Source organism: Paroedura picta, chromosome 2, assembly GCF_049243985.1.
Source record: "Paroedura picta isolate Pp20150507F chromosome 2, Ppicta_v3.0, whole genome shotgun sequence".
Taxonomy (NCBI): Eukaryota; Metazoa; Chordata; class Lepidosauria; order Squamata; family Gekkonidae; genus Paroedura; species Paroedura picta.
The window spans coordinates 53,348,580-53,363,604 of record NC_135370.1 but is presented as its reverse complement, the minus strand read 5'-3'; the positions used below and the strand labels follow the sequence as shown (position 1 = coordinate 53,363,604).

General features: G+C 42.1%; 1 protein-coding gene across 14 annotated transcripts in view; it reads left to right on the top strand.

The window, feature by feature from the left end:
• The window catches only part of KYNU (kynureninase), a 138,623-nt gene that overhangs the window by 41,526 nt on the left and 82,072 nt on the right, over positions 1 to 15,025 (top strand). For all 14 annotated transcript variants that reach the window (XR_013228120.1, XR_013228121.1, XM_077320163.1 and 11 more), the window contains 2 exons: positions 3,798 to 3,880; positions 14,551 to 14,612. Coding sequence is in view for 12 of the 14 variants with exons in the window: in XM_077320163.1 (XP_077176278.1) it covers positions 3,798 to 3,880; positions 14,551 to 14,612 (145 nt within the window). In the remaining 2 variants the exon portion in view is untranslated. The remainder of the gene's footprint in view (positions 1 to 3,797; positions 3,881 to 14,550; positions 14,613 to 15,025) is intronic.

The following is a 15,025-nucleotide window of genomic DNA, read 5'->3' as shown; positions in this document are numbered from 1 at the left end:
GACACTTTGCAGAAGATTTTATTTTACCTTTGACAATGTAGGTTTGTGCTGACATTTTTATATTTTGTTACAAGAATTTGTCACACCTGTCTGTGTGGGGAGATCTCATCTTCCTGCCAGGTTGTTTAGAATCCTATTGTCTAATATGTTTTGTTTCTATCACTGCATCTAGTTTTTCAGCTCTGCCTTCTGATCTCCATGATTCCTCTCCCCCCCCCCTCCCAGAGCAGCTTTCACAATTATCCATCTCAAGTACATACCTACATCTGGCATTTAAAATTCAATACGTATCTCACAAGTAATTCAGTTTACTGCAGAGGTACCCAGCATAGATCACCTAAATTAATACTAGCATACAGTTCGTCCTAAACCCTTTGATTGCAGTAGTTACCCTAATTACATAGAGAACCAGACTACATAAATTTCTTCCGTATATGTGAGCATGCAGAATCACCTCTCTTGCTTACCAGCACTGCTGGTAAAAGGTATAGAGCAATGATTACAGCTTCCTTTCCTTTCTCACTCCATGTACTTGCATGGTTTTTTTCCACATGTGTCTCCCAGCATCTCTTTTTCAAACTTCATAGGACATTTAAAATTACATTTTATACAAAATGTGAACACTCCCATATCATTTAGTGCTGAATATACATGCAGGTAGAAATTGTGAACCAGTTCTGATTCAGAACACCCAGATATTATGAAACATTGCAAATGAAGGCCAGTTTCCAGATATGTGTACAGCATGACAAGATAAATTCTATGTAGGTCTACTCAGTTTAACCAACTCATTTTATTCAATTTACTCAGGAAAGTGTTCTTAATATCTCTTCATGCTGTGGTAATTACCATTATTATAATTATAATTTAAGGCAGGGGTAGTCAACCTGTGGTTCTCCAGCAAATGCTGGCAGGGGCTCATGGGAAATGTAATCCATGGACATCTGGAGGACCACAGGTTGACTACCCCTGATTTAAGGGACAAAACCATCATTCAATGGTACAGCAAATGCAGTAGGCTCTGATTCAGTCATTGACATATAGCACATGTTGGGTACTACTGTTCTTTGAGCCAAACTACATGTTATTCAGAAAACAAGGGCTTGAATTTGTTCTCCAAACTGGCTTCCATGTCAAGGAATCAATTTTGGGGTAGGAATTTGTTTGATTTCAGTGCACATTAGGCTTTCCAGGCCCAGCTTGGCAACTAGCAAGAGACCTGTACATGAGGGATGCCAGTGTGACATCATTTCCACAAATACCTGAAATGGTATCATATCTCTCTGGGAATTGGCCAAAACTCTATGGTAAAATTGTAGATTTCTAATAATTTCTAGAGAGGATTGATTTCACATCAAAAATTTTCTGCAGATGATGCCATGTCATTGACCATTTAGAATTTTTATTTCCTCCCATTTTCTGCTCTTTTAGAATTGTCAACCTCCAAAGTGGGGTCTAGAGATTTCCCAGATTTACAACTGATCCTCGTAATCTGGAGATCATTTCTCCTGTGGGACATGAAACAGTACCACAGGGCCTGTAAGACTGAGCTGTTCTGCCAGGCCCATGGTTGAGACCTGCAGATTACCTGCCAAACTGGCCTCCCTACGCATAAATCACATAGGAAACAACAACTGGATGCCAGATAATGACATCATCATAGCACCTCCCCCTCCACCCACTGGAGAGAGGGTGGTAGCTCTGGGTTTTTTAAAGATATAAATTGGTTTTATTGGATTGGTTTTATGAGATGTTTTACTCTATTGTGCAATATGTTGTGAGCCATCTCTGCTTGTTGCCAGATGGGCAGCCTCTGTGACCTGGACTTCCATTCTTATGAAAGTGACAAGGATGATCTGGAGCCTGGGGACCAAGCCCTATGAGGAAAGGTTGAAGGACTTGGGAATGTTCAACCCAGAGAATAGGAGATTGAGGAGAAACATGATTGCTCTCTTTAAGTATTTAAAAGTTGTTACTTAGAGAAGAGCAGGAAATGGTTCCTGTTGGCAGCAGACGACAGGACATTCAGTAATAGGTTCAAACTACATGTAGAACAGTAATGGGTAGATATTGGGGGGGGGGAGATAATTTCACAATTGAGTAGTTCAGCAGTGGAAATGGCTACCTGAGAGGGGTTGAACTCCCCCTCACTGGCAGTGTTTATACAGTGGCTGAACAGATACTGAGCATGAATGCTTTAGGCTGATCAAGAATTGAGCAGAGGGTTGGACTAGAGGGCCTGTATGGCCCCTTCCAACTCTATGATTATATGATATAATTTATAGTAAAATAATGCTAAACATAAAAGCTTTTCACAGGTATACACGGGGCCCGAGGATGGATCCCTGCTTCCTGATCTGATGAGACAATGACCCAAGCTTAAGAGTTAAGCATGACATTCCATAAACACCCTATATTGTCTTTCTTAGTTGACCTTGGAATTTAACAGAACATTAGTAAACTACAATATGGTAGAAACTTTCATTAGCTTTTCTGATTTCTGTTTCTAGCCACTTTGAGCAGTTTCTTGATAGGTAAAAGTACAAATATTTTAAAATAACGAATGAAAATGAATTTTGGCAAGGTAGAGATCCACGAGAAACTATGCATTTGCATTGAGAAGTGATTAGAAAATTCCCATATGAAATATAAATATTCTGAGCACTGGGACTAATTTTGTGATTTCTTGCAAATCCCTGAGCCCCAGAAGACTAGCACTATAAAACAATCATTCTCATTTTTGAGGTTTGCAGCTAGTGTGTAGGAAGCAGGAACTCCTTCCCTGTTTGTATAAGAGATCTGAAAGTAGGCTTGGGTTTTGGAAGTAGTGTGTGCTATCAGACTTAATGTGACACTCCATTCCAACAGAGTAAATGATTTTAAGGGGTCTGTCCTCATCACAATTTAAAGGGATTTAAATAAAATAAGAGGGATTGCTTCATATTTTTGAAGTGTATACTGTAATCTTGTGGCGCAAGGTGGTAAGGCAGCCAACATGCTGTCTGAAGCTCTGACCATGAGATTGGGAGATGGATCCCAGCAGCCAGCTCAAGGTTGACTCAGCCTTCCATCCTTCCGAGTTCGGTAAAATGAGTGCCCAGCTTGCTAGGGGGTAAAACAGTAATGACTGGGGAAGGAAATGGCAAACCACCCTATATTGAGTCTGCCAAGAAATCGCTAGAGGGCATCACCCCAAGGGTCAGACATGGGGGGATACCTTTACCTTTTACTGTAATCTTCTGCTATTCAAGGCATTTCCTGGACTATGTAGAGTTGAGAGGGTTACCCTATTTCCCTACTTTACTGACTGGTGGTTGTTGGAAAGAGAGATACTTTTTGATGTGAGCCTCCAAAGCAAATAATTAGTTAGAATTTTGGCTGCCTTCCATCCTGACCAACACAGCTGGGGAGGTAAAGAAGAGGAAAGAAGCAGGTTTGTGTTAGATGACACAAAGTTTGGCATCAGTCTACATTCTTTCTCAGCTTGTTCTTTTCCAATCACACTTCCATTCCTTATCCTTATTCCTTATTCCATTCCTTATTCCTTCTTGAGTGCTGTAGCCATCTTGGCATCCGCTAAAAAGAGCAAAAATAGCACACTCTTTTCTAGGCTTCTGGAATGTGCCCCTCTGCAGTAGAAACTGCACTACATAGTGGACAATATATTACTTCCTAGTTATTACATGAAATATAATAAAATCGTTTATGTTCTCGCATCTCCAAAATGAGGTTTATGTCCTCGCTGTTAGCACCAGGCCACAGAGAGTTGTATGACTTTTTGGCATTCTCTTTTTCAGGGGTGTCCACGGTCATTTGAATGGTGAACGGCCTTGGATTTTTGGAGATGAGTGCATTGTCAAATTTATGGCTGATATTGTGGGTAAGAACAGTGTTTTGAAATGCTTATACTTTTAAAATTTCCACAGCATAGGATTTCTAGTACAGTGTCATAGTATTCATTCCTACTCTGGTTACTGTCTCAGTAATTATATGATGTAACATTGTGCTTTAAAGCCTTGAAGGGATTTCATAGATTTAGTGACGTTAGTAATATAAGACCAACTCTATATCAGAAACCTAATTGCAGTGTGGAGTCCTGGATTCATCACAAACTATTTTATCAGCAGTATGAAATCAAAAGAAACTTGGCTTTCCTACAATTTTATAAAAACTCACCATAAATTGGTGATCATTCATTTTGTTCTCATAGCCATAGGAGTGCCTCTTGGGGAGAAGAGCGCAGAACATGCACAACAAATTGGAAGTATGGGTATATGTTGGAACACCAGCAAACTTTGTGTAGCTACTTGGGAAATTGCTTCCATAGCCTTTGTTTGGCTACTGAAATATTCTAGACTAGTAATCAAGCCCGCTGTAATAAAAATACAGCGGGCGCTAGGCAAGGGAGCGGCGGCCTGACGCGGCGAGAGGCGCCTCCTGACGTGTCAGGCCTCCGGCAAGGGAGCAACTGCGAGCCGCGCAGAGCGCGTTTCGCAATGGCTTCATTGTCGGCAGGAGGGGAATCGGCCAGGCCAATGGTCTGTCTGGAGGAAGGGGCCAATTGGCACCCTTCCTCATCCCGGACAGAGCCCACCCTAACTCCTCCCACTAAGCCCTTATGGCTTTATTTAGTCCGCGGCACCGCGGGCTGTGTTAATATTGTTGACTAATGCATATCATATTTTGGAATCCCTTGATAAAGCACTGTTTAGTGAAACGCATTGGGAATCATTAAAGCATACTTCTCATTAAAGAAATTGTGGTTTTGAAGACTGAAGACTCCCCGTGTGTCCACTTGCTATGCTGGATATAGTGATTTTATGTTACCATTTAGGTGTTCCAGTGTCCTCTCGTTTGCTTATTGTTCTGTATATTTTACTGGGTCCCACCCATCTTTCCTTGTAATTAAATTAGAATATAGGCCACACCATAGATATTTAAGTAATTGTCCTTAGGTACTAAAGACTTCAAAGTAAATCCTATTGATTTACAGGAGGGAATTCTGTGCTCAAAGGAGGACTCTGACAACTTGGTTGGCTTAAACAAGGCCACAGCTTTATTAACCACAATGACAAATAACAATGGTGTTGGCCCAGCATGGGAGAGGAAGCTTGCATCTTGTGGTAATCCTACTAAACGCAATCTGTAGCAGCACCTCAGGAAACCCATCATGGACCTCCCACTTAGCACTGGGTCCCCTTCCTGCTGGGCTGCAATCAAGGGAAGTGACCCCCCGGGATGCTGCAGGAGGCGTAAACCTCCTTTGGTCCCACCCCAGGGCACCCGGCACTGTGAGCCTCTCAGACCTGCCCAGCTGGGTCAGGCCCTGCTCACAATTCTGCCGTCTCACAAGGAGGCCCCTATCCAGAGGAATCTGGTGCCCTGACCAAATTTCCTCCTCCAAAACAGTTTCCATCCCATGCTGACTCTGCCCGCTGTGACAAAATTATACTTCCATACTTCCATACTTTTGCTTTTTTTTCAGTTTAACAATAACACATTAACTGTAACTGTAAGCCTCATTATCAGGAGGAAGGGTGGGAAGCCACTCGGCTGTGCTGCTGCAAAAGGAGGGCAGGGCCTCGTTGCATGCCATCCCACACCAACATGGCATGCCATCATGCCAAGCATGTTGCCACACTGCAGGTGCACACCAGCTCCTGTCCTCCTCTTCAGCCCTCCACCACTTCAAATTGCAGGTTGAGATAAGTCTCATCTGCTCTTACTTGTACCCTGTCACTCACATCAGAACAAAGCTGAATGCTACCTCCAGACCTGGGAGACTTCAGGGATTTTCCATCTTTATTTTCTGCAGAAAACTCTTCTCACTACTGGAGACTAAGCAAGTTCTGCAATCGTGTTGGAGGAAGGGCAAGATAAAAACAAGAGAGATCAAATCTAGCAGTCTTTTTTTACTAAAAGTTCCAAATGTTTATGGTTAGCTGGGATATTTATTTGTGAGATGATGGGTATATATGCCACAGAGCCATTTGTGCACAAATGCCGGTATTCAGACTTCTCCCCATGGAGTAGAGAGCTTCTTTATATACAGAGTCATCCTTGCAGATACTTCTGAACATGTACTGTGACTGGAATGAATCTTAGTGCTAGTGAAAAGTCTAATAGAAGGATGAATGTGAAAGAAGGAAGGAAGCAGTTCTTCACAGTGGCAAACAATTTTATATGCCTTGGAAGCCGTGCCTTCCTTGTTTCTTCGTAGCAGTATTTAGAATTCCTTCTTCATTGCTGAACTGATGGTGTTACTTTTATAGCTGTAACAAAAAGCTATTGTGGTGGTTCCTCTGATTGCAGATCCTGGTTGCTTATTTTTCACTTGCCTATATGGAAGTCAGGTTGTATATTTAGGAATGCTGTAGACGGTTTGAAGCTTTGGTGTTGTTCAATTCTTTTGCCGTAAATGGAGGGGCAAACTCCACATGCGCCCAGATGAGTTGGGTGTGGACCCAAGGTGTTTGAAGGATTGCCCATGCCCATATTAGCCCATCTTTTAAAATCTATTGCAGAAAGCTTGCTTCATACAGCGTGACTTTCAGCCGCAGAATCGAGGTCCTTACTGCTGTGGTGCCTCAGTTCTGGAATTCCTTCCACAAAGCAATTTGCCCCATGCTGAGCCTGCTGAATTTTAGGCAGCAGGTGAAAGCAACTTTGTGTTCTGGGACTTTGAGATAATGGTTTTATGGGTTAAGATTTCTTTTCCTACTCCCCCGCCCCATAGTTCGATGGTGCAATCTTTCTTTTTAAATTCTCAAACAGTGCCATCCTATGCCCAGTGGCCCTTTTCTAAGCTCATGGAAATCAATGAACTTAGAAGGATGCAGTCTGCTTAGGATGGCACAGCAACACTTGATGCTTCTGGCCCGTGGTTTTATTTTGCCATTTGGATTGCTTGTGCTTTTCAATGTTGTCTGGGAAACTATTTTGGAGCTGATCATGGTTGCATACGTGCATTAAATAAAATAACATTTTCTGTGGCAAGTCTGAGCAGCTGTGTTTCTGTGACAGTGGAAGCCACATGTTATAGAACTATAATCTTAGTCTTCAGCAAAACATTCCGTAGTATCTCTGGCCCATCTGGCCACTTCAGAATCCAGAAAACAGCCACACTAACTAAAGTGAAGGCAGGCAAAGAGAGCCGAATAGCAACAAAACAAAGCAATTACTGGCTGTTAATGTCACATGAGGAAATTTAATGTAAAATCTGCTAGACAGCCAATAAATCTGTTTTACACTTTGCTTGTTTCCTTCAGTCAGAGACAGAATCCTGTTATTTTTAGATCTGGGACCCATATATGCAGCTAAATCTGACAGTGCTTCTCAAACAGATGGAAAAGTTTTAAGTTTTTTTTCTCTTGTTCCTGATATTCTACATCAAGCAATTAGATACAGTTTTATTGGTGCCCTTCTGTTGTGATGAAAATGGAGTTTTCAAAACTGTAGGGGAATGATCCATCCCCTTAAACATAAAAATGGGATCAGCTCAAAGGAGCATGTTCTCTTCTTGTTGGCCAAACCCACCCAGGCTTTGCATGTTCATAACTTTTGGGGCAGAAGCCTGTGGTTTGTGATGTGTTGATTGGGATACCGTATTTTAAATGAAAGAACAAATAGCAATGCTGACATTGTTAACCTGCACTCCAGGGAAGTATTTCATAAGCAGAGGCTACTAAGGTTACTACTGTCTCAGTGCTTTCATGGCCTTATTTCTCTTCTTCACTGGTATAATTCCACTCCCCATCCCCACCCCCACCTTCAAGTCTACAACTGAATGGGACGGTGTAACTTGACTTCCAATTTTTGAGGCAAATTTCATTTTATTGATTATACAGCATGTTAATGAGTATTTTTTTCCTAATGGGAACAAGTTACCTTCTCAAGAATTCCAAAATGTAGTCCCATTACTGTAACAATCTCAGCTAGTTAATTACTAGATTTTCTCCTTTAGGCTACAAGGAGAAAAAGTAAAGAAGACAAATAAATGCAAGATAAAACACTATTAGAACACTCCCCATTCAGTGTAGCATTTAAGATTAGTATGAATTATCTCAGGAAAGTATGGCTTAGTTGCATGGAAAGAAAGAAAAGAGTTCTGTTCTTTTGATCAGCTTTGACATGACAAAATAAACCAAGACATTATGTTGTTTTGTTGATAACGTTTAACATTTTATGGAGATGAAGGAGGAAGTGCTGGTTCTGCAGACTGAAAAGGCAGTGTTCTCTTGGGGGATTTATTCAGGAATGTAATAAAGGCAGTAAATGGGTTTTCTTTTGGTCATTTAAAGGTTTATAGCTCTGTAACACCTTGCTTATTAAATGAGCACGAATTTTCTTGTTAAACGAATACTCTGATAGTAAATACACTGTGAAATACGGAACAAAGGTAGGAATAGAATACCCCAGGAAGCCTCCTAAATTGAACCCAAACCAAACTACTTTTTTTTCTTTTTCTTTTTTTTTTTTGCTTTCCTGATCTGAACCAGTTCAGAATGTAGGGGCAGTTCCCAAGGTGTTAGAGATTCCAAGATTGGAAGGTATCTCCATCTGACTTTCCTCTTGTAGTCAAGGGCAGCAGAAACCTCAGTACTGCACCTTTAACTTTATTCTAATATCAAAGCCAAGACCAAGCAAGGGGAGACGGCTGGAGCCATGGGATGATAACAGCAAGGTCAAGGAGGGAAACATGACAAACCCCAAATAAAACCACAGCCAATGGAGAGGGTTGTCCAGCCATCACCTCAATGGTGGGGGTAAGTCATCTGGCCATGAATCCCTCAGCCACAACATCAACAGAAACAGCTGCAAGTGCTTCCAACTCCATATGACAGTCTTGCATCCCCAGTAATCAGAATCAGAGGGTCAGAATTGGCAGACCCAGGGGACTCTGTGAGATACTATCTGACCATCAAGCAACAACTGATACAAGCCCTGTGGATATCGATGGAGCAAGGGAAGTAGGTGCAGAGGCCCCTAGTAAAGTGCTGGTCATCCAATGCATAATGATTATTACCCCCAAGGATTTGTGGTGGGAGGAATTTAACATTATTGAACAAAACATCTACCTCCAAACCCTGAACAATGCTTTATACCAGAGGTAGTCAACCTGTGGTCCTCCAGATGTCCACGGACAACAATTCCCATGAGCCCCTACCAGCGTTTTCTGGCAGGGGCTCATGGGAATTGGTCCATGGACATCTGGAGTACCATAGGTTGGCTACCCCTGCTGTATACAACAACCTAGGGGGGGTGGAAGCAGTTCCCATGGCATTCCTGGCGAAGAGGGAGAAGCCCACACATGTGGCAACTTAAATAGCTGCCACAGATCCTGCCCTACCCTGGCAGCACACACATTCTGGCAGCACACTAGAGGGCCTCTGGGTGGTCATCTCTTCCTCCCAGCAAGCCCTCTGCCACATCAATGTTCAGCAAAGGTAAGTTTCAGCCGGATCTTTGTCAGGTTTGGAGGATCTTGATTTGTGTTTCCAAGGCTGACCCACCTACTGTTGCCCCACAGTTTCTAGGTAGGTTTTATGTGCCAAGATGCTTCAAACTGTGCTCAAAAACTCAGAGATTTCTTAGGGAACACATATGCCTCAAATGTCACCTCCAAAACCCTGATCTGTCCAAATTTCAGCACTAGCATTGACTTTTCAAGTGGTTTGTGCCCATCTCCAAGTCAAGTTCCCTCAAGATCCAGACACACTTTTGTTGTTGTTTTTCCTTTTCCCGGTTCCTATATTATGCAGCATTAGAAGGAAATAGAAGTCTTCCTCCCCCTTTTTTCTTTCTGCAATTCATTAAAAGCATTAGAATCTTGGCAGGATCACCTGCTGATGTGTAAGATGAACTGTGTGGCCCCTATTGTATGATTGTGTTCAGCCAACATTCTACTGAGGGGAGAATGAATATTCGGAGGATTTTCAGTTACTTTGAATGATAAGTGATTTTTAAAGTGATTTTTGAAAGAAAGGAGATGTTCAGCTCCTCCAGTCATTTCTTCCCTGCCTACTATTTCACATGAACATTTCTGGCAAGGGCTTGCAGAGGAAACAAAACAATAATGGCTGTCTAATGTAATCACAATACTTGTTTGAGTTACATTGGATGGAGTGGGGGAAGCAGTATCTTGAGTCCTGTTTTTTCCCATTAGAAAGAAGATTTATCAAGTAGGACATGCAAGAGTTTTTGCTGTCTGGGGCTTGTGTTACTGAGTAATGAGTTGGAGAGAGAAAATTTCATTTTGTCTACTGCATACTTGTCTTTGAATATTGTAATAGATTAATTGGATCACCAAAACGTCATTTCCGAAACACAGTGCAGGCTATGAGGGATAACGATTTTCCCAGGGCATAGATAAGGTTTGTCTTGTGGACATGGGAATCCAATAAAGAAAAGCTTTTAATAAATGTATCATTTACAAGAGACCAAGGCTTCCATGAAAAATGTGGTGTCATATTCAATAAAGAATATTGGCATTCCTCTAAAGGTGAACTTCGCATTAACCATTTATTTTTGTTCTGCACTTTGAACAAAGTGAAAGAAAAGTAAGTCCATTCATGTCCTGAATGTATTTTGGCAATGCATTAGTCAGGTTTTAATGGGGCCAGGGTTTTGAACATGTGTTTTGCTGCTTAGTATAAGAGGTGAACTGCAAAGACTTGCATGGTCTCTGGCAGAATAGGAGAATGCAAGAAGGAGGGCACATGGGATTGCTTCTTTCTGAGCTGTCCAGCTCTCCAGTTAAGATCTCCATCCCTACATTTAATATTTGCACCTCCAGATGGGTGGTGACTACAGACAGTGATACCTTGCATTTGGAACAGCCTTCCCCTTAAATGGAATGTCCTTCACCTGGCACCTTCTCTACTATCATTCCAGCTGCAGGTCAAAACAATTCAGGTTGAAGTGTCATGCTATCTTATTAACTGTCTGTTTTGTCACCAGGCCTGATTCTGCACTTATTTTGTTTTTTCCGTTGTGGATCCTGCTGAATTCAGATCAATTTTAACTCGGGACTTCTCTTCCTCTATCCCCCCCCCCCCAATTGAAACAGAAAGTGTTCTGCACTTGATCGGGGAAGCTCAGAACGGAGAGGGGTGCCAAGTGCAGCAGGAGTCCCTTTCTTTTCTTGAATGGGGGGTGGGGAGGATTGGATACAGCAGAAGAGGGGGAAATAAAAAGAGGCAAATCTTTGCTGAGAGAAGTTAGGGCTTCTGGAGTGCAGTCACTTCAAGAGACGCCTTGCAACCAGGAACCAGTAAGTCTTTGAACTGATGCCCTGGACAATCAGGGAAGACTGCTTTGCTACCAGGCACGGAGAAGGGAGTTTATTCACACAAAGCAGGAAACTGAACCTTTACTCATGCCGATTTTTCAAATATCAAGGCTTATATCTACTTCTGGATATCGTGGGGCAAAGGTAGGGTTACTCTGGATCAATCATGCATGTTGCAGAGGGAAAATTTAAAGCACCCAGGTAGACTCACCTGGGCACAGAGGAATGGGGGGGACTGCTAGGGTGTGGGTGGGTGGGTGAGAAGGGGGGTTTTCCAGGTAAGGGGGAGTGAATGGCCAGTATGGATCATGCAGTGTGACTCTGAGGCATTGTACCATTTTGAAGTCCCACCTCCAAACCTCAAGCAATATTTCCAACTCAGGGGGAGCCAACCATCAGGTGAGGCCTGGAGAGCTCCTGCATTTCAGTTCATCTCCAGACTATAAAGATCAGCTCCTCAGCCAGAAAGGGCTGCTTTGGAGGTTGGGCAGGGTTGTTGTGCAGAAGAAACATTTAAAGGCCTCCAACACAGGTTGTTGTGGAGTTGAAACACTTGAGGCCTACTGCACAAGGTTGTTGTGCAAATGAAACAGGTGGCATAAGAACCTCCGCAACAGCATCTAGTTTCTTCTGCACAACAACCCTATGTGGTAGGTCTCAAATATACAGAGTCGCAGAGAAGCTACATAGCTTGGCCGCATTTTCCTTCCAGCAGCAAGGCCAGCCACAGCAGTATTTTAAGTGAGAAGGGTTAGGGGAAATCTCCCCCCCCCAAAAGGAAAGCACAAGCACTCCCACAGACTCCTCTGCATTGCTCTCGGAAATGCTTCCCTCGCCTCAGTCAGGGGCTGTTAGAGGCTTCTTTCATAGCAGGCCTGAAGGGAGTGGTGGTGTTAGCTGCCAGGGGTAGCTAACTCACCAGGCAATGGACTCCAATGAACTGAAAGAACTGAGGCGAAAGAACTGTGAGGAGATGGTCAGGAGCGGGACATGCATTCTGCTTAGGTGGCTGCTCGGCAGACAGCCAATCAAGGTGGAGAAGGACACAGCCAGGAGCCATACAGGCAACCTGATTGGCCAGTAAACGGTGAGGACCAGCTCCTCCTACCACCCCCTTACCGTTTTATTTATTTGGTACAGATGCCCCTTCATTGAGTTTGTATCAACAGTTTTCTTGAAGGATCTTATAGTTACTGTTTGTGAGTTTAATGATTTATTAAATTCATTCATTTATACCCCACCTATTCCCCCAATGGGGGCCCCAAGTGACTTACATTGTTATCCACTCCTCTATTTTATCCTCACAACAATCTTGTGAAGTAGGTTAGGGTGAGAGGTATGACTGACCCAAGGTCACCCAGCAAGTTTTCATAGCATGAGTTGGGATCTGAACCCAAATCTCCCAACACTCTTAACCACTACAATACCACACTGACTCTCTATCTTTTACTTTGTTAGCTACCTCAGGCAAACTTCTGAAGAAGCTGACTGTACATTCCCTAAATAAACAAGCAAACACATAAGCATGCCATGGCATAGGCAAAGCAAGAATATGACATAGTTCAGTGACCAGATAAAATCTTCAGGAATAAAAGAAAATCAGAAAAAAGCTAAAGAACAGTAAATGAATAGAATCTTGAAAGGGACAGTGGGCAGTAAAGCGATACAACTGAAGAAATATTCTCATCGTGATTTGAAATAAATTTTAGACTGCATATAACTGACAGCAGGAAGGTAGGCCACAAGGAGGAAATGCCAGTAGTCCAGATGGAAGGAGATGAGAGTTTTTTAACAGTGGGTGAAAAGAGAAGAAAGCAGATTGAGAAGATGTTGAAGAGAAAGAATCAGCAGGGCTATTCAGCCTAGATGAGACAAACAACAGTTGAGGTAGAAAACTGTCCCTGTACTCTGCCACTTTAAACTGCAGGTGGAAGATTATATGTTTGAATGCTATGCCATAGTTCTTCCGTCCTTCCTTGTTTACTTCTCAGAATATAGAAAACAAGATGTTGAAGAGATCACTCAGTTTGGCATGTGCAGATTATTATTTTTTAATGGGAAGACAATCAGCTATGCAAATGAAATCTTAGCAGTAGCCCACAAATTGGAGAAACAAGTAAGCAAAGGAGTCAAAAATACCTCAAGACTATGAGACATAGACAAATCTGTGGGCAACATTTTTGTCTAGGGTAATATAGCAGGCACATTTTAACAGGGACGGCCAGCTTCTAGACAAACAGATCAGGGGTTTCAATGTGTAGATGAGAGAATGGTGCCGGGAGGAAGGGTTTAGATTTGTTAGGCACTAAAAAATGTTCTAGAACAAGCCAAACCTGTACAAAAGAGATGAGTTTCACTTGAGCCAAAAGGGACCCATCATCCTGGTGACTGATACCAAAAAGATGTCAGAGCAGTTTTTAAACTAATTGGGAGGGGGGGAGCCAATAGGTGCTGCAGAGCTTCTGGAAAAGGACAAGTCAGTCCAAAGGGATGATTATATAAACACTCAGGGCGATATTGATAGGAGGGTAATAGTATTAGGGATTGAGGGTGCAATGGCAACTGAGGGCTGCATGTGGTGACTAAGGGGGAGAGAGAGGTGAGAGTTATTGGAGAGGGAAACACTGGTCAGTTAGTTCACCTTTATTATTGGGGAAAAAAATTGTTGGGTCAATTATTTCCACTGTGTTTCATTTATTTTATTTCACCCCAAAGTATAGTATCCTTAGTTGAATGTGACTCTTCAGCTGCTTCCGATCATTTTCTTTTGCAAACCAATTTTATGCCCGCTATTATGATGGTATGAATAATTGTCCAGCAAAGTCTTAGTTTTTATTAAGGATATATTTTAACTTGACACTACTATGGCCACTTAAAACTAGATGATTGGCCCTAATACAATTTGATCTTTATGGGAGAGATACTCTTAATGGCAAAAACACACCATTGCTGATTTTGTCAAAGGTGTTAATGATAATAGCAAATCAACAGGTAGAGTGCAAGAAAGGAATCGCTGCTACTTCATTATCTGTTTTATATGACACAATAGACCTGTAAAACTATTTTCCCGTCAAAGTGCTACAATGAGCCAGACAGGAGAACCTAAAAAAATTCTTTGTGGTGACACATCAAACATGTATTTACCTTCCATTCATCAGGGAGACATTGACTAAGACCCATAGCTTTGGGTTTGCACATCAGTAGATTAGACCTTGACAGGACAAACAAACCAAAAAGACATCTGTGTTATTGCTTTTCAGGGGCTCATAAAGAAGAAGTAGCTTTAATGAATGGCTTGACAGTCAATTTACATCTTCTACTGGTAAGTAATAAGAGCATAAGAATTGCCTGGCTGGATCTGGCCAATGTCTGTCTAATCCAGAATTTTTTTTTCAGCTGTCATGCTCCCTTATAGTAGAATCCTATTCAGCATCATTGTCTTCCCTTAGTAAGCAGTCCCCTCTCCCCCAAAGCCTGCTGAAATCTTCTGCAACAGAGAACCTGTGTTACACCTCTGTAATAAAGGATCAGAAGGTATTTGTGCACAAATCTGTACAATTTTAACCCAGAGCCCAGATGTTTTCTTTCAAAAACATAACAGAAAAGTTTACATGTAATATGAAACTCAGTAACTCCAACTTCTTGACTTCAGAAAAGGAATTCATTCCTCTTTTACATCTAAAAAGTATAAAATTAGAAAAGGTCATATTAACTGCTTGTGTTAATACTTTAAAA